The sequence below is a fragment of the Pinus tabuliformis genome, chromosome J, assembly GCF_031772625.1.
Source record: "Pinus tabuliformis cultivar Carrire ecotype Pingquan chromosome J, CPIR1, whole genome shotgun sequence".
Classification (NCBI taxonomy): domain Eukaryota; kingdom Viridiplantae; phylum Streptophyta; class Pinopsida; order Pinales; family Pinaceae; genus Pinus; species Pinus tabuliformis.
In genome coordinates this window covers 996,986,002-997,006,080 of record NC_142295.1, presented here as the reverse complement: position 1 = coordinate 997,006,080, position 20,079 = coordinate 996,986,002, and the positions used below count along the sequence as shown (strand labels likewise).

At 39.2% G+C, this 20,079-nt stretch overlaps 1 protein-coding gene across 1 annotated transcript; it reads right to left on the bottom strand.

Annotated features, from left to right (window-relative positions):
* Positions 1-13,824: 13,824 nt before the first annotated feature.
* Positions 13,825-19,793, bottom strand: LOC149230199 (glucan endo-1,3-beta-glucosidase 14-like). Its single transcript, XM_089378902.1, has 3 exons — positions 19,613-19,793; positions 18,260-19,434; positions 13,825-14,252 (listed from the first exon to the last, which is right to left on the bottom strand). The coding sequence occupies exons 1-3, from the start codon at positions 19,695-19,697 to the stop codon at positions 14,166-14,168; spliced, it is 1,347 nt and encodes a 448-aa protein (XP_089235028.1). The 5' UTR covers positions 19,698-19,793; the 3' UTR covers positions 13,825-14,165.
* Positions 19,794-20,079: the final 286 nt, after the last annotated feature.

Here is a 20,079-nt window from a genome sequence, read left to right as displayed (position 1 = left end):
TGTCTTCCTCCCAAGAACTGCACAAAACTGATCAGTAGTCCCTCTGCAGGCATGTTTTGTCTTCCCTTCAGAAATTGCACAAAAATGCCTAGCAGCCTTGCTCTGTCTTACCCCTAGAAACTTTGCGGAACTTCAGAGCAATCCATCTATTGCCCCACTCTATCCTCACTCTGGAAACTGTGTAGAAGTTGTCCCTTTCAAGGTCTCATCTCGCAGCCGACACTGGTGACTGTCACTGCCTGATTCTGCCTCCCAGTGATCACTGCGTAGTTTTTCCCGACAGTGCAGACCGAGCTCCGGAATTCCTCATCCCAGCTTGAGTTTTTCTCTGCGAAGTTTCAGTGTCATGTCCTCCCTCCCAATCACCTGGACCCGAACACAGAAAACAATGCATCATGCTAGACTAGGAGATTTTCGGATTTGATGTCGTCCCATCATGAGTGAATTGCAGGAACAAGTACATTGATGGAACATGGCGAGACGATGAATGGGATGAAGAAGGAGCGCATGCTAGAAGACTTGCTTGCAGCTAGACAGATGTACAAAGCACACTGAGCAGCAAGTGAAAGGAGTACATGCACGGAACCATCTTGCAAGACCAAGACCATTGGAGACCCCGCAACACCAAGCTATGCGGAGGTGAAGACAAAGCACGTCCAAGAACACATCTATCACTTAGCAACACAACAGCTTGACATGGACACCACAGTTAGCTAGTACATGTCAACAGTGTCATGTCGAGTTGTGTCATGAGTTGTCTCGTCCACATCTCTACTATGGGCCATACTTGTAATCAACTGTAATGTAAAGTGAAATTCCAAGTGTCATCAGTGGAATGCAAACAATCATTATGTAATTTAAAGAGTTATATGTAACGAAGTTGAAGAGTCATGAGGGCAGTGCAAGATTCAAAAGGGAATGTCAAGGGTCACCCCACCCTTTGTTATATATATGTGAAAATTTATGAATCTTTACAAACAGAAATCCTACTACAGTCACTAGTTTAACATCTCCTACTTGTTATTTCATTCAACAAGTTATTTAATTACATAAATTGTGATGTAAACACTACTGCGGACTACACTAACATACAGATCATAAACTGAAACAATAAATGAGACAAACACACAAGGGACACCATTATTTTTGGACAACACATCCCCTAAAAAACCCAATGCGGGAAAACTGGTGCAGCAAATAGAGGGTTTGTATTATTAAGCAAGCAGAATCTAAGTACAATAGGTTGCCTCTCACATTGGCTAACCTTACAGAGAAAACACAACAAGAAGAAATACATTTGAGGATTTACCTCGCTCCCCAAGTCAGAGCTGATCCAATGAGTGATCTAACACCCTCCCAAGAAACACTGCGAAGTCCCTATTCAATCACTGTGTGGGCCAATGTCTTGCCACTAGAGAATTGTGTCTCCTCTTCTGTTGGGTCGATTTGTTGGATGAAGACTGTTGTTCATTCCTCCCGACTCAGAACCTCACTTCTCCAACAAAATATCAAACTACTGACGAATACTCTGCACTACCACTACAAGAGCCCCTTTGGACTGCGTGAGCCCCTCCTAGGCTACGTAGGCCTCTACGCTGCCTCCCTGATGCTCAATCTGCCTCTCTGCTACGTACTCTTTGGCTCAGAACTTAATCTATGATCCAAATCTCTACTTCTGTCCCTCTCACTGCAACTCAGATCATTTGTTCGATTTTCACAACAAACCACGCCCCAGAAAAATCGAACTGACTAATCAACTTGGTGTATCTCCAACTAACCCTCAAGCCTCCTCTTATGCTTTTCCTGTTGATGAATCAACGGTTGAGATTAAGTCCCTAATCAACGACTAAGATTAATTTAGACTTGATCTTCGTCACTTAGAAGCTTCTCACTAATATTTTCATTAATACCCATTAATATTTTTATTTTCCTAAGTTTAGACTTAGAAACACCATTAAAAATATTAATTATTTTAATAAAACACAATCTGAGTGGAATTTCTCTAAACGATTTCTGGGTCTTGGAGATCTCATGCGTTCTAGCCCCTCCACAGAATTTTGGAGCTAGAGCACATCTAATGCTACCCAAAAAATCAACACTCCCTCTTAGCGAGGAATATGCTCTAGCAATACTTCCCAACAGAAGTATCACATTGATCCATGGCGTCGGTCCTCTGTGCTAATGATGATTGGCCTCCTTCTCTTCATCCACTGCACTGTTGCAAACTGTACTGCTACCTATGACATTTCCATTGTTGCATTTGTACTACATGTCCCTCTCAAAATGTTGCATCATGTTTCCCATAGCATTGCCACTGCTAACTATTGCACTGCAACTCAGTGGCTGAGAAGTAAACAACTAGAAAGGCCACCCAAAAGTTGACATGTTGGTCAGTCGGGATGTCCCAAGATGTTGAAGCTACCTCTACTGCTAATATGTGCTGACCCTCTAATGGTAGTATGTTGTTGTTGTATATGCTTTGTGCTTCCCGTACTGCTGCAACACTCTACTGCGCTGCTCAGACTTTGGCACTCTAGCTCTTCCACTGTTGCTCCATCATCCCTTGCACCAATTGACTCATGTCATTCTGCTACTGTCATTACGGGCTCCCATAGCCATATGTGATCCAAGAGTTTGGGAACCTCAAGGATCCTGCCCTTTGGTGTAGTCCTCCCTACTACAGCTCAATATCGCCCCACCTCTTCTCTAGATGTGCATGAGCACTCATGGCGCAATCCTCATCATCTTCCTTCTTGTTAGCTTCGAGTCATACTTCTCTTCCTTGCCCTTCTTCCGAGGGCACTGAGTGGAGAAATGTCCTAGTTCCCCACATTTGAAGCATTTGACTTTGGATATGTCTTTATTTTTCTTTTTCTATTGCCTTTGTTGTCCCGCTGATGCGATAGTTGCATCCTTCTCTTCCTCCTCCTTGACTCTGATTCCTTTGCCGCTACTTCCCACCTTGGTTAACCATATGATCTATTCCTATCGAAGAGCTGCCCACATCTCCTCCCAACTGGGGAGAGAGGCCTTTCCCAAGATGCTCCGGACAAAGGTCTCCCAGTCTTTAGTGACTGCATTCAAGGCAGTCCTAACCATGGACTCAGGATCTAATGTAGACCCCACGGAAGTCAGCGTGTCTCAAATTCCTTGCAACCTGAGAAGGAAGGAATCGATTTCTTCTCCCTTCTGCATTTGGTACTGCCTCAGCTGGTTCTCAAGCAACATCTTCTGTTGAATGGAAGTTCCCTCATACAAAGTGGTCAAGGCCTCCAAAATTTCCCTTGTTGTGTCCTTTTCGACAATGTGTGGGACCACATGATCCTTGACCTCATCCAAGATCATGCACTTCGCCTTTGCTTGATCCTCCTCGTATTTCTTGAGAGGATCAACATCGACCGAAACAAAAACCGTCCTCAAGGCATAGTCCTTGATGTGATTTTTGTCTAAGAATGCCAGGATCCTGGCCTTCCAAATGACAAAGTTGGATGCTCCATCCAATCTGTCTTGATCCCTCGGTCCATTTACTACCATCTCTGCTCAATTGAGTATCGAACAGGTTCTCTTCTCCTTCTTTCGTTGTTGCCCCAACAAAACTCGGATATGGATTTATTTGGCGCTAGAAATCATCTAAGGAACAAGTTCCCTATCAACTCCCTCTAAGTCCTGATTTCCTTCATGGAAATCCTTCCACCAAATAATGTCGAATCACCCCTCTCCAATCCTCCTTTACTTCTGCTCATCAACTTGAATCCAAATTTCTTTGGCAAGAAATTTGTTAAGGCAATGACTCCCTCTACGTTGGTTTAGTCTCCTTAGACACTATTCTACATCAACAGCAACAACGTCCCACTAGCACCTCAGATCTGATCTGCACTACTCCCTCTGCCCTGCCAACTTAAAAATCTAAGCTCCTTAGGCTCTGTGCAGTCATTGCATGAGCTAGATTAGCTCCTCTTGGCCATTGCATCACTCCTTCTCGGTCCAGAAAAATGACGTGGCTCTACGTGACCATGATCTACCCCTTTCTGCTTCTGCGTTGGCCCAAAGAGCTGACGCACACTGCTTGGGCTCCCCTCGGCTACTGTGTCACCCTCTCCTGGCTCAGAATGTTAACGTAGGCGCTGCGTGAGCCTCTACGTCACTTCTTCTGTACTGCGTCACCCTTCCTCTGCGTTTTAGGCTCTAGAACAACGTTGTCACTCGGGACAGCTGCATTTCTGCAAAAGATTTGTTGGATCTCCCGGTTGATGGCTTTAGTGTCCTATGATCTGCAATCCCTCTGATACCATGTGAAAATTTCTAAATATTTACAAACAAAAATCCAACTGCAGTCACTAGTTTAACATCTCCTACTTGTTATTTCATTCAACAAGTTATTTAATTACATAAACAATGATGTAAACACTACTGAACTAAAACAATAAATGAGACAAACACACAAGGGACACCGTTATACTTGGACAACACGTCCCCAGAAAAACCCAATGCGGGAGAACTGGTGCAGGAGATAAAGGGTTTGTATTATTAAGCAAACATACCCTGAGTACAACAGGTTGCCTCTCACACTAGCTAACCTTATAGAGAAATCAAGGCAACAAGAAATACATTCGAGGGTTTACCTCGCTCCCCAAGTCACAGCTGATCCAATGAATAATCTGACACCCTCTCGACAAACACAACGAAGTCCCTATGCAATCACTACGTGGGCCAGTGCCTTGCCACTAGAAAATTGTGTCTCCTCTTCTGCTGGATCGATTTGCTAGATGAACACTGTTGTTCAGCCCTCCCAGCTTAGAACCTCGCTTCTCCAACAAAATCTCAGACTACTGATGAATACTATGCACTGCCACTACGAGAGCCCCTCTGGACTGTGTCAACTCTGCGTGAGCCCCTCTTGGGTTGCGTAGGCCTTTGCGCTACCTCCTTGATGCTCAAGTTACCTTTCTACTACGTACTATTTGGCTCAGAACTTCCTCTCTGATCCAAATCTCTACTTCTACCCCTCTCACTGCAACTCAGATCACTTGTTCGATTTTCTCAGCAAACCATGTCCTAGAAAAATTGAACTGACTGATCAACTTGGTGTATCTCCAACTGACCCTCAAGCCTCCTCTTATACTTTTCTTGTTGATGAATCAAGGACCGAGATTAAACCCCTAACCAATGACTAAGATTAATTTAGACTTGATCTTCATCACTTAGAAGCTTCTCACCCATATTTTCATTAAAACCCATTAATATTTTTATTTTCCTAAGTTTAGACTTACGAACCCCATTAAAAATATTAATTATTTTAATAAAACACAATTCAGGTGGAATTTCTCCTAATGATTTTTGGGTCTTGGAGATCTCATGTGTTCTAGCCCCTCCACAAAATTTCGGAGCTAGAGCACATCCGATGCTACCCAAAAAATCAACAATATAGAACCTCATAACTCATAGACCAGACTTTTGGAAGCCAAGCTTTTACTAGGCATTGCTTAAAGAGGGCTTGGAGAGTATTGTAACAAGCATTGGCTTGTCCACAATGCAAAGGGAGTACATCTCTTTGGAAGAGCAGGCGATGTTGACTGTAACATTCCACTATTGGGGCTAGTGGTTGTCATGGTTGTATGTATAGATGGAACTTTCACTTTATATATAATATAATGGAGCCAACACATTTTCATGCATATGTTGTTATTGTAGTTGGGTTATTATGGTTTCTTTAGCAATGTATGTTATTTAACTTATGAATTCATGTATGAACTACTTTGTATATGATTGTATGAATCTTGTTGGAATCATGCTGTTGGCTTAACCCATCACTTTGGATTGTCAACTATTATGCTTTCCAGCTTGTGATGTCATTCAACGCGTGTGTTCCTTTCAGGTTGCGTACTATTACAGGCTTCTAAGTGATACACTTATTTTCCCCTTCCGTGTGTTAGAATCCCCATGCATCTCGCTGCGAGGTCACACACTTGCTTCCAACAAAGATATCTTGCTTACCTATGTGCGTTATCACAATCAAGAAATAGCTTTACTACCCACTACTGGAACTCCTACTCCAAACGGTCTGAGGTCTAGTCGGGACTTCTTACCAGGGAGATCCCCTGAAAATCCAATATGGGAAAACCTAGCTCCAATATCTCACCCCCTCTCTTTCCTCAACTACAAATAATAAATCAATACAATGAAAGAATGGAACCCCTTCTTTTTCTAGTGGTGATCTAGATTGGATCATTATATTGTTTGTCATCCATTTTATTGCTTTCGAGGTGGAAAAAATAAAGAAATCAACTTACATGAGTAGTTTTAGTGGAAGGACCTAGTTTGGAGAATTGGGGTCAAAAACCTTCTGGGGCTAATTTGAGGCCTTAAATGACATTTTTTGGGGCTAAGTTATTCTACACTTGAAGGCTTGTCCAACAATGCAAGAATTGATTCAATCAAAATTTAGATGCAAAAGTTGTGCCTCTTGGAATTTCACCTATCATGGTTGACCACCATAATTCAAGAGGATGCCACATCGTCCCTCATTATTCATACAAAAGGGGACAATCACGTGGGAAGTATGAAGAAGTATTTAGAAGGATCGAGATGCAACTCATATTGAGGGTTAAATGGGTCAAATTGAACCCCTAGTTGGCTATCAAGTTGTGTTATAACCAAGCCACTAGGAGGAAAAGGGGTTCGATTATATTCTAGTGCATTTTGCTCCATAGTAGAGAAGAGTAACTGAGAGTGGATTGAGAAAGGGAAGAACAAAGAGATTTTGTGTTCTTAGCAATCCATAGGGCACAAGCCCAGCTCATTTTTATTTGCACCAATTATATTCAGAGAAAGAGAGAGTGAAATATCCTCACCTTTTAGTTGATATTTTTCCTAAAAGAGTTTCCTGGGTCATATATTGGTGTTATTGAGGTTTGTGAGTGATTGTTTTATCAGTGGTGCATTTTTTTCATTTTACGTATTTCATAAATGCAGGGAATCGAAGGAAAATTAACCCTCATAATATAAATTTTGGATCTTAGTATATTTTTATTAAATTTATTTTGACAAGTTGTCTAGTGGAATATCCATGGCAATATACAGATCAGGTTGGTATCACAGAAGGTTTCTTTGGGTATATTGTGGGGAGTTTCAGGGGGCCATATCGATTTAAGTAGAAAGTCATAAAACCTCATCCATGGCCGACGAATCTAGTTTTAATAACCCTCTAGATCCAACAAATGAGAGATTCACAAGGATGCGAGAGCGGGTCGCAGATAACAATTGTAATGTGAAACTCCTTATGGCGGCTCTGGAAAATAACATAGAATTGGAGAAGACAAAGGTTTCAAATTAAAATTCATATCAGAGGGAAAATTAGGGGATCAAGAAGAACCAGAGAAGGAGAGTAAGAAAGAACCCATAAAAGAACAACCTGGTTTGAGTTTCATGAACCATTCACGGTCCCTATTTAGGATGGAAGCAAAGGTTAAAATCAAGCCATATCAAGGTGAGATTGAAGTTTTGAAATTAAATCATTGGTTGTAGTAGTTAGAGGTTTAGTTTAATGTTCACCACTGAGGAGGAATAGAAAAAAAAATTACTCATTTGAAACTAGAGGGTTATGCCCTAACCGGGTGTGAAATCCACACAGAAACCCTAAGGTTGGAGGGGGATCCCCCAATAACTAAGTGGGCGGATTCCAAAACTCCCATACATCATAATTATACCCTATCAGATATGTAGAGGACAAGTGGATTCAATGGCACTACGTCAAACACAGACAGAGACAAAGTGTATAAGAGTACACCATAGAATTAGGAAGATCACAATAATGTTGGGTATCTCTTCCAAGAACCCAGACATACTCCTCAAGTATTTGGGAGGTATACGAAACCATGTGTAGAAGCAAGTGATGTTGTTCAAACCCAAAATGGTGGATGAGGCATATGTACAGACACAATACTTGAAAAACATAAGCCAGAAAAAAGGACAACCAAGTGGTTCAAAGTAGAAGGAATGCCATGAAGCATCCAAAGAAGGGATAAAAAAATGGAGGACAAAAAGACAACAATCTTTGGTGTATTTAGGATCTGTTATCAATGAAAGGGAGTTGAAGATAGGTCCTACCAAGATAGAGGCCATTATGAAGTGGTTGGTGCCTACCAATATTTATGAGATCAAGAGCTTCGTTGGAACAATATAGTACCTGAGGAAATTCATGGCCTCATTTTCAGTAGTAGCAACACCACTCCACACCATAACAGTGAGTAGCAATATTTCCAATGGGTAAAGGGTCAACAAAAAGCCTTTAAGGAGATAAAGAATAAAATCAATAAAGTATCAATTCTTGCATTATCAAACTTGCAGTAACCCTTTGAAGTGGAGATAGATGTGAGTGGTTATGCTATGAAAGAGGTGTTGATGTAAATAGGAAGGTATGTAGGCTACCATTTTGAAGTGTTTCATGCGGAGGTTCTCATCTACCCTACCTATGGCCTGAGTTCTATGCCCTAATGCAAATTGTCAAAAAATGGAAACACTATTTGATAGGAAAAAATACAGCGATCCACACAATTCATTAGTTGCTACAATACTTGCAAGCTGAAAATAAGTTGCAACATAAAAGGAATTACAAGTGCATGGGATTTTTACAACAATTTCATTTAGTGATCGAGTACAAGAAGGGTAGCACAAACAAGTTGGTCAATATGTTTTCTAGGCCACCCACTTCGAAGATTACAACTTTGGGAACTCTAATGCACATGGAGCCTTTCACTCATGATGCATATAGAGAGACATACACAGAAGGTGAGAACTTTTAGGTGGTGTTTCAACAGTTGCAAAGCCAAAGTCATGTGCACGATGGTGATAACATAGTTGACTATCATCTCCAGAATGGGTTACTTTACAAGCTATACAAGTTATGTGTTCCTACAGATGAACAAATGTAACTAATCAAAGAGGCTCTCAGCTCCAAAGTTGCAGAGAATTTGGTGTAGGGAAAACAATGGCCAACTTATAAAGATATGTGGACCATGCCAAGATGCAAGAAGGTGTAGGTAGGACGATAAAAATGTGTATGCTTTTTTGTACCAAAATCTGAGTAACAAGAAACAAATTCTATACAATTCCTTATCTATACTCACTTGTTCCTCGAAAAGAAAATCCATGGACTTTGTGGGAGGTTTACCAACAACCAAAAAAGGACATGAATACCTATTCGTGGTGGTTAACAAGTTCAACAAGATGTTTGTTCTCATGCTCTGTAAAAAACCATCAGTGGGCAAGAAGCAACAAACTTGTTCTTTAGACAAGTCTAGGTACACTTTGGGGTACCAAGGAGGATCATTTCAAGCACGGACACAAAATTTCTCAATGCATTTTGGACTACATTATGGGAGAAGCTGGACACGAAGTTGAAAATGTTTACAACATTTTATCCACAGAGAGATGAGAAAAAAAAAGGTAGTCAACAGTTCTTTAGTGTAGCTTTTGAGGGGTTACAATCAAAAGCATCCGAAGACTTGGAATGAAAATCTAGTATATATACAACACTCTCATAAGAGAGTAGACCATACTTCTACTAGTAAGTCCCCATTTGAACCTTGTTTTGGATAATTGCCACCTTCAATTTTGGATATTGCATATGAGCAACAAGGAGGAGTGAGGGCGGATCTCACAAGGGATGCTTTAAGGATAGAGAAATTTGTAGAGAACATCACACAGATCCATTTGCAAGTGTAGTAGATGTTGAGAAGTCACATGAAAAGTACAAGGCCAAGCATGATCAACACCTAACAGAGAAAATATTACAGGTGAGAGACATAGTTTGGTTACAATTGAACAAGGGGGGGCTATAGGGCCCTCGTAAGAAAATCAAGGTTATGCGATATGTTCCCTTTGAGATATTGGAAAAGATAGGAGATAACACCTATAAACTTAGTTTAACCCCATATATGCATATTTACTCAATAGTGAATGTGAAAAATTTGAAACTATATGAATTTTCCATGATGGATCAGGGAGAGATTTAACACTAAATGTTTAGGTAGAGTTGACAAAAAAATACAATTTTATAAAAGAGGTACAAAACTACAAGACAAGGGCAACATGAGCTTTGGCATATTGGGTTGAAAGAACAACTTCCAAACAAGCCTAAATGGTACTCTAAGGAAAAAGTAGAGGGAAAATTCTCTCATCTCATTTAATAAAAGCTTTTGAAGTCCAAAAGCCTCTCAAAATACAAAGGTATGATCTGATCATTATATTGTTTGTCATCCATCTTAATGTTTCTACAGTGGAAAATCAAAGAAATTGACTTATAAAAAGGACTTTTAATTTGGGGGGGGGGGGGGGGGGGGCGCGCTATTTGGAGAATTAAAGTTAACAGCATTCTAGGACCAATTTGAAGCCTTGAACGATATTTTTTGGAGGTAAAATTATCACTTAAATGTCACACCATCTAGCACTACTCTACACTCAAAGACCTTTCCAATGGAGCAAGACTCGTGTCAACTGCAGTTCGGACGCAAAAGCTATGCATCCCAAAAGTTGACCCATTGTGATCGACCACCATAATTGAGCGGATGTCACATCAACCCCTGTTACTCATGGAAATGACACTATGAAGAATACTCTAAAAGGGTTGAGTTGTAACTCATATTGAGGATTGAATGAGTCATACCTTGGAGTCACTTTGGTTTGTGAATGATTTTTATATGTTCTCTCTTTTCCACATTTTATATATTGCATGTATAAGAATAAAACAATAATTTAATAAATCTAACTAATCGGAGCAAAAGTAACCCTCATGGTATAGATTTCAGATCTCAATGTATTTTTATTAGATCTTTGCCACAAACTATCTAGTGAAATATTCATGGTACTTTAACATGTCTAAAGAGTCATCTAAATAGGCCGTTTGCATACCCCAACCCCCAATTAGGGTAGAGTTTTGGGCCCTCTAAAATATTCTTGAAGTTTGACACATCACTAACTCCACATGTGAGTAGGGAGCATTATGGCTCCACATCTCAGTAATGGGCATTGCGGCATCCACTTAGTGCCATGGTGTTCAATAACATAGATCAACTTGTAAGACATATCTTCCTCATACAAACTCCAATTAAGATGATATTTGCAACATTGGATACCTACCTTTCAATGTGTAAAACATCAAGATGCTAAATTGTTGGGTAAGTTTTGACCCCAAAAGAGATTTGTTTAATACCGAAAAAAAACATTGAAAAAATCACCAAAATAAGCCTTACCTTGCAAATGCACTATGCAAACCTTTAGTTCTAATTTGTCCTCCTAAAAAATACCAAGAAAACATAACAAACAATATAGTGAACCATTTGGGATCATGAAGAGATTGGCTGTGGAAACAAAGTAAACTCATCTAAATTTACAAACCCCATAATTTGTATCAATGCCTCAACTCACCTTTCTCTTTTCAAATAATGTTGAATCCACTTGGGATCTATTACGAAGGTTTAAATAGATGAATTAATAAGTGAATTGACTCTGTAAAATGTGGTCCTACCCAGTCTCCTTCCAGATGAGTCTTTAACTTGGATCATAACATTTTAAGGATTGCCACACACCAAGAAGCAACCTTCTCATTTGGAGTTAACTGATGCATTTGTGTGTACCACAATAAGCTTGAAATTATTTGTCACTTTTAATGGAACTACAAAGTTACCCACAGTTATGGGGATTACATTTGGTATTATTAACCAGTGTTCCACGGGGACACGTCCCCCAGGGTCGAGTACACGCACCCCTCGCACCCCACACCCCCGAAACGGGGAGTCTACTAGGGGTGTGTTTCCCCACACACCCGAGACGGGAAGTCTTGGGAAGACGCAAGGGGGTGCGTTTCCCCAGTGTGGGGTGCGAGACTCCCAAAAGCGGTGCACCTAGGCACCCCCCCTCAAAACTTCAATATCTAGTATATATTACATGGTAATATACTAGTATGTTTTGCTTTCAATTTAGATCCTAGAATGATCAATTTAATTTTTAAATCAATGCAAATTGTAGAATGATGAATGATATGGATCAATGTATTTGAATATTTTATTATTGAATTTTTTAATTGAATCTCATGGTATGGATAAATAATGAGTATGTCATATGAATGATGTATGTATCAAAATGAATGATGAGGATGGATCAATATATGTCATTATTTAATTCAATTATGAATTTAAATTTTATGTATGGATCAAATTTCAATTTTCAATGTATTGGTATCCATATTCCTATTAGTCTATTTAATATTTTGCTTTCATTGTTGAACAATGAATATATATATACCCCGACGTCTCCCTGCACCCCCTAAATTTCCCTACCTCTGAAATTTCCCTAACATTTGAGGGTACTCCCACACGTCCCCTGTGCACCTCCCTGCACCCACACCAATGTTGGTGGAACATTGTTATTAACTGTATTTTACTGGGAGCATGTGTGGAATACACAGTTACCAACAACTATAGGGAATTACATTTGGGATTATTAACTGTATTTCACTGAGAGCATATGTGGAATACTTAACTATGTATCTTCTTCAGCAGCTTCTTTATTATTAAAAAATTGTTAGCTCTGTTGTGACATATCAGAGTTTTAAATTGCAACAGAATAATTGCTTTACAGGTTTTGTGAAAACACCCGTGTAATGTTACATTTGATAACCCTTTTCTGTCGCGAAATTGGTGTAATTGTGCTCTTGAAGCACTTTCTAAGTGAAAGCTGTTCTTTGATTAACCCTCGGATAAAGTAGTTGCCCGTTTGTTTTTTCCTCCGATACTTGTTCTTGTAAAGGTGCCCATTTGCATTTTTTTTTTTTTCCCTATCCTTTATTCCTTAATTTATTTAATATGAGTAGCAGTGTATAAGAAAAAAAAACACTAAAAAGGGCAAATAGAGATTTCTTCGTCTGTAATTCATTCTTTAATTAATATAAGTAGTGGATCATTCTTTACTTAATATTAGCCAGTGGATGATAACTAGTAATGATTTAATTAATATAAGTAGTGGATCATTCTTTACTTAATATAAGTAGTCAGTGGATTATAACTAGTAATGATTTTCTTTATTGTCAATTGACAATTAAATAATAAGTTTGTCAACTGAATAATGATATGTTTTGTCACCTTCCAAACCAATATCCATGTTTAGAAAAATATGTTTTTTAATTACTGTTTGTTTATAAAAGTAGCATTCTTCCTAAAGAATGCAAAAACCCAAACTGATCTCAATCATGTCATAAAGGTTTTCAATCTTCCTCCTCTCCAACCATCGTATGATGGTGAAGGATGACATATTTCTTTTAAATGCAATGGCATTTAATCGAGACTTCCACTTGGACACTGACACTTGATTTGGACAAACAAACAGCCCACAAGATGCCCAAGGTCCATTCTCAGCAATAACCCATACTCACTAGGTTATGGTTTGCAAACAGCCCCCTTAAATACCATTATACCACGATGTTCTGTAATAGAAAGTGTTAGAAATATGCCATGTTAAGATGTGTGCTTTCAGCTAATCCTAAGTAAAAGGGTTGAAGTGTTAGAAATATACCATGTTAAGATTCGAAAGTTGAAGTGTTAGAAATATACCATGTTAAGATTTGTGCTTTCAGCTAATCCTAAGTAGAAGGGTTAACATTGTTCCCAACCTTACGTTGAACTTCGCTGATTCTTCTAAAATAAAATACAAGCACTTACGAAAATCTTGATTCCAAAACCATTGTCTGGCTCTGAGAAATGACAATATAATTCTCATCCCTTGAAGAATTTACAGATTCATTCCATATTAAAGTCACATTGAACAAACACATTCACAAAAAAATGATGTCAAAAATTAATTCAAGAGCATGCCTACAAACTTGATTAATGCTCTAAGATGATAGCAAGACAATAAGAAAGAGCACCATGAACTTCCAGATTCATATACAGACCCAAGCCAGCATTACAAAGATTAATTCTCAAGAATGGAGTATTTGTCCGTAACATGTGCGTTGTATAGCAAGACTCACGTAATCTTGTTTTAATACAAGCAGGAAGTTCCTGATTGGATTAGACTCAATCTGGCACCGAGTTGAGAGGAGAAGATTGTGGTTGTTTTCTACTCTAATATATAAGTAGATATTCCAGTGAAAGAATAATCAATTTTGTTTGCTAATGTTCCAAAATCAGAACACTGATAAAAGAAGAGAGAGCTAAAATCTGGAGGTAGAAGGAAATGAAGACCAGTGAATGCATTCCCTGTAATCAAGACAAGAGAAAATATAATGTAAGCCACTTTGAATCTTCAAAAACGAAAAAAAATAAAGAATTTCAATGTATACTATAAGTCAAAACATAAAATGCCAAAGACAAAAATAGTACTTGACAAGTAGAAACCATAATAACAAGATACAGATATGATTTGATATGGAAAAATACATATCAAAAAGGGCTCCAGTAATATTAATCTCATAGACACTAAACGAAATATGCATTTTGTTTTAAAATCTAGAAGAATTACAACCTCAACAATGAACAATAAATCAGAAAAATAATTCATTCGTATAAAATTTTGCAATGGGCTTCATTTTTATAGTTTTAGTCTCGCTTAAAATGTTTTTGGTGCTTTTACATTGTCTTTTTATATCTATGGGTATTAAGGTATCAAAGACATGAACCCAAAAGTAGATTGACCATGTACTTGTACGGGAAAATAGCTGCATTTCATACTAATACCAGACTTACGTACAGCAAAGGCCAATACAATCTAACCTTGCTATTGTAGAAACTATTCAATTCATCATTATTTGCAAACTTGTGCACCTGCTGAATCATAAACAACAATAATTTCCTTTCTTACAGTGCCTTGTTTCAAAGGTCAGAGAGAATTTTCCAACGACTCACATGGCAAAAACAGTAAGAGCGTGAACACGATAAAAATCAGTGTTTTCAAGGGGATTCAATCAAACTGCCATCAATGCACCCGATAAAAATTGAATCCAAGCCCTTTTAGATAACAAGGATTGGCAACGATAAACAACAAAAAGAGATGACATTGAAGATTTCAACCTTATATAAAAGGTTTTCAATTTTGCTAGATACCATTAGTTTTCATCCTTCGGTTGCGTTGATTCTAAAAGGGATATCTGATGAAACTTTAAAAGTGTTTTACTGGTAAAAAAATACATAAGCAGTGTTATTTTAACATAACCATGACCAAGACATAAACAAAAATGCTATAACATAACCATGAGATTTAAACCAATGGTTAAAGGCTGCAGGGACTATACTTTCTATGACCAGTAACAAAAGGATAATAAGTTTCAAGTATTCATCTTTCAATGCCAAAGACCTGAGAGAAAAGCTCTGTATTCATGTTGTGTATGTCACCCTAAACGGAAAAAGAACAAATGAAATTAAAGGGTTTGAACCTGAGCAACAGATTAAAAGCACTCATTTAAATTAGACTGGGCTGGTACAAAAGAAGCAAACAAAAACAATCGCAGGCTGTGAGCCCATCAAATTGGATTGCCATATTTGGAGACATATGTGCCTTAGTTTCACTTGAGGAAAGAGAGTGCAACGGGATTACAATAACTGCATCAATGTTTTCAACTAGCGATATTAGGTGGAAAAAAGCAACATGCATAGCTGAATCCCTATCTTGAAATTTTCAAGAGCTAAGTTCATTATTATGGTTCACATTTTTTAATCTTTTTATGAGCATTTATGCTTTTAAGCTGTGTTTTTAGGGTATATGGCTTAGGTTTTGAATCTGTATATGAGGATTTAGGATTTTAGGATCTCACAGGCTACAATGTAGCCCTTGAGGAATTACTAAATGCTGCTACACCAAAGAATTATTTATATCATTTCCATGCTTAAAGTATAAATCAAGAGTATGACAAGTAACGCGAATTACTGCTATCTGTCCTAAAGAAACATCTACATAAGATCATACAACAAAAGCATGGCATTAAATGATAAAACATAGACGTGTATAGCACACAAATCAGCAAATAAATGAAATCGAAAATAAATCTATAGCTCAAAAATTTCCCTTTTCTTCTGGTTCCTAGAGGAAAACAAACCATGAAGATGTGAAATTGAAACTTTACCTCAATTTTCCCATTTTTCTACCCAGATTATGTTTACAAACTGAAAAAAACTAAAGCTGAAATAAAACAGTTAAAAAGAATAAAGCCTTACCAGAAAGAGAAAATATATGAGAACACAGATAAAATCTATACCTTAAATTTTTCTATTTTCCTCCAATTTTAAATAAAATTCTTACCTCATAAATTTCGCAGTTGTCTGTCAAAATATATCACGAAGGTAAGAACTAAACCTCAAACAAAACCATTTTGTTAGTCAAGCTGATTGTGGTCAAGTAATAAATCAACGAGTTTTCTTCACAACGAGTTGAGTTTAGTGACTAGTCCTCTGGAGTTTGAGAACATGTTGCCGTGTTAATGTGGCCAATTATGATGTGATATTTTATGATACCTCATTCTTAACCGAGACTAGGAGGCCAAAACTAAAATATGAAAGATTTAGCAGAATCTCAAAAATCTTCACATCATTTTTCCCAGAAAAGCATTATCAAGCAAAATGAGAACATATTTAAATCCAAGGTTTTGATTTAAAATTGGAGCCGCAGAGCTCAAAAGGAAACTCTCTACTTCTCTAGACACCTACATCTTTACTGTGGCTTAGGAGGGTGCAAGTCCTGGATTAACAATTATTTGTTCACTGACAAATATTTAGCCCGATCTCAAAAATCTTCATACTTTTTTTCAGAGATAAATCATTAAACAAATGGATAGCATGTAAAAAATTAAAAGTTTTGGTTTTAAATTGGTTTCATACTTTTTTTCAGAGATAAATCATCAAACAAATGGATAGCATGTTAAAAATTAAAAAATTAGAAGTTTTGGTTTTAAATTGGTGAGGAAGAAGGCTCAAAAGTTAACTCTCTACTTATTACACACCTACATCTTTACTGTTACTGTGGCATAGGCTAGTAATTCAAGGTCTGGATTAACAAAGAGCATTTTACAAATTTTCATATAGCCAAAAGATGAAAGATATAGCTAATTTTTCATATTTTTTTTACAGAGATGAATTATCAAACAAATGGACACTGGACAGCATGTTGAAAATAAAATATTTTGATTGTAAATAGACGAGGCAAATGGCTCAAAAGGTAACTCTCTATTTATGAAAGACCTGAAGTATTACGGTGTCTTAGGAGTTCCTCACTAGTTGTTTATGAATTTTCAAATCATAGTTAGTCTAAGTCTTACCATTAAAAATATAATAGTTTCGGTAACCTAGGGAACTTTCTAATTCACCCAGGGAAAAAGATCCAACAAAGTTATCCAAAATGGAAGGTTGGTTTCAGTGAGCTGAGGCTCTCTCTAATTCACCCTGGGAAAAGGATCCAACAAAGTTTAGGCTGGTTTCAGTGACCTGAGGCACTCTCTAAATCACCCAAGGAAAGGGATCCAACAAAGTTGTCCAAAATGGAAGTCTGGTTTTTGTGATCTGATAAATCACCCATTTCAGGTCACTCTCTAAATCACCCAAGGAAAGGGATCCAACAAAGTTGTCCAAAATGGAAGTCTGGTTTTTGTGATCTGATAAATCACCCATGGAAAAGGATTCAACAAAGTTGTCCAAAATGGATGGCTGATTTTGGTGGCCTGAGGTGCTCACTAAATCACTCACAGAGAAGGATCCAACAAAGTTGTCTGTTTTGGAAAGCGCACAGTAAAATCCCATTAAACCATCTTTACTTTAGTTGAAGAACGAACAAACCCTCACGGAACAATCAGAGCCTAATATAGAAATGTCCATTTTCGAGAGATTGAGTTCGGATAATCCACAGTGTTCATCTTTTTTGTCGACGTTTCGAGTCTAGAGCAAGACTCATCATCAAGTCCTGATGATGAGTCTTGCTCTAGACTCGAAACGTCAACAAAAAAGATGAACACTGTGGATTATCCGAACTCAATCTCTCAAAAACCGCTCCACAGAAACTTGCAATCCAAAAATGTCCATTTTCATTGATTGTTCAGAGACTCTACTGCGAAGTAAACGAATACCACAAAAATTCAAACCAGAAGCAGGACCTCAAAATGGTTATAAAGATTCTAATCTTCACAGTTGTTGAGCAAAACACATGCACAAAGCTTAAATGATTTGCAGAATTCAAAGACTAAATACAAACAGCCAAACACAGACATGAAATATCAAAGCATTACCTTAGCTGAGGAGCTGCCCGAACTGGAATTAGTACCGTCACCTGTGGACACAGACGGGCTGGGAGCGGTAGGGGAGGTGATAGCTGTAGTTGGGATGGAATTACTGCTGTTGCCCGTGGCAACAGTCGGGGGCGGAGGCAGAGAGGACACTATTCGCTTCAATCCTTTCAAGCCAAGGTCATACGTCTCAGTTCCGTCTGGTTTAAAGAGCCCATAATTTCTCTCGGATGTAGGCCCGGGCTTCAAATTCTCATTAAAGAGCGCAAAAATGAAGGCCTGCACGCTCACATTGGGCTTCAGGGGAGTACCCTCCTTCTTGTGGAGCCTCTCCAGAAGGTTTCCATTGTAAATCTTTGCATTCTCGGGCGTGGCACCGACCTCATCATCGTCCCCCTTGGAGGGCCACCCTGTCTCCGAGACCCTGACCTCGACCTTACCGTAGCCCAGAGCGGCGAGCGCCGAGTACGCAGCGTCGATCTGGGCGTAGAACAGGTTGTCGTAGTGCAAATTGGTCTTGGAATCGACCACGCCATTGCTGGGCCGGAAGAGAGCGTAGTCCAGAGGGACGTTGCTCGGGTCGCCCTTGTAGGCAAAATAGGGGTACACATTGACCAGAAAAGGCGCGTGCGTTGCGGAAAGAAAGTCCAAGAGCTGCTTCATGTAAGTCACGGATTTGTCGCTGAAGGCGCAACTGGAAGGCGGGAAGGAGGATACGAAGACGTCGAAAGAGTGCGCCGTGGAGACCTTAACGGTGTTGTCGAGGCCGAGGCTCACCAGGGCCGAGTGTATGTTCTTCAGAGCACCCATCAGATTCTGTTTCAGTACCGTATCGTTGCCCGCGTAGACCTCGTTGCCCACAAGGACGCCCGTGATGTTAGTCCCCGCTGGAATGTAGGCTGCCACGTTCTTTTTCACCCACTGCCGGGCCTTGTCCGGGCGGGCGCTCATCGTGGCTACATATTCGTTGCCGAGGCTGACCACGATCTGCACGCTGGTGTTGCGGAGCGCGTTGAGAATCTGTGGATTTGCGTCGTAGATCCGGACATTTGTCAGATTGGAAGCCTGCAGCAACTCCACGACCTCGGACGGGGATGGCAGGTTGTTTGCTATTTGCCCGTAGTTTATTCCCACAGTTCCCGTGACACTGAACCCTTCAGTGCTCTGTATTGAAGCAACTGTGTGCACAAACCAGTAACAGTCAAAAACTTATAAAAACCAGCAATCAAAATCCAATGTTACAATGTCTAATTTCTATACCTGAGAGCAGCAGAATGAATGCCCAGCAAAATAACAGTCAAACACTTATACAAAACAGAAAGCGAAATCCAATGTTACAATGTCTAATTTCTATACCTGAGAGCAGCAGAACGAATGCCCAGCGAAATCCCATGCCCCTTCTCAAATCCAGCTCTGCTGTTGGCCTCGTTTTGGCTTCCATCGATTTTCTGAATTGAGCGCTCTGTGAAGGTAAAGGCCCAAGATTGATAGTATTCTTCGAACACTCGGCTCTCCTTTCTGTGCAGCCTCGGCGTTTATACTGGACGTGGTGATTCGACAGTTAAAGTGAATAGTGGAAGTTGTGCTTCGTTCCGTCACTTGACGGGAATTATTTTGATGACGTCATTCGGTCTCTTTTGGGTCTGCGGGATCTGACGGTCCCGTGGACAGCGTCAAAAGCGTGGGCACTGTTGCTCCTCAGATGGCGACGGTGTCGGCGGGCCGGGTAGAGGAAATATCAAGGGGCATGGTGTCATAAATTAGTTTGTAAAGTTATTTAATCTAGAAGTGGAAATTTGGTTAAAAAAATCTAAGTGGGGTAT

What these genes read in the sequence shown, in the direction of transcription:
- LOC149230199 (XM_089378902.1), bottom strand. Translation starts at nt 19,697, where the DNA reads ATGGAAGCCAAAACGAGGCCAACAGCAGAGCTGGATTTGAGAAGGGGC. An exon ending in ATTCGTTCTGCTGCTCTCAG is followed by an intron (nt 19,435 to 19,612) that starts GTATAGAAATTA and finishes TTGTGCACACAG; the next exon opens with TTGCTTCAATACAGAGCACT. An exon ending in CGGGCAGCTCCTCAGCTAAG is followed by an intron (nt 14,253 to 18,259) that starts GTAATGCTTTGA and finishes TCTTGATTACAG; the next exon opens with GGAATGCATTCACTGGTCTT.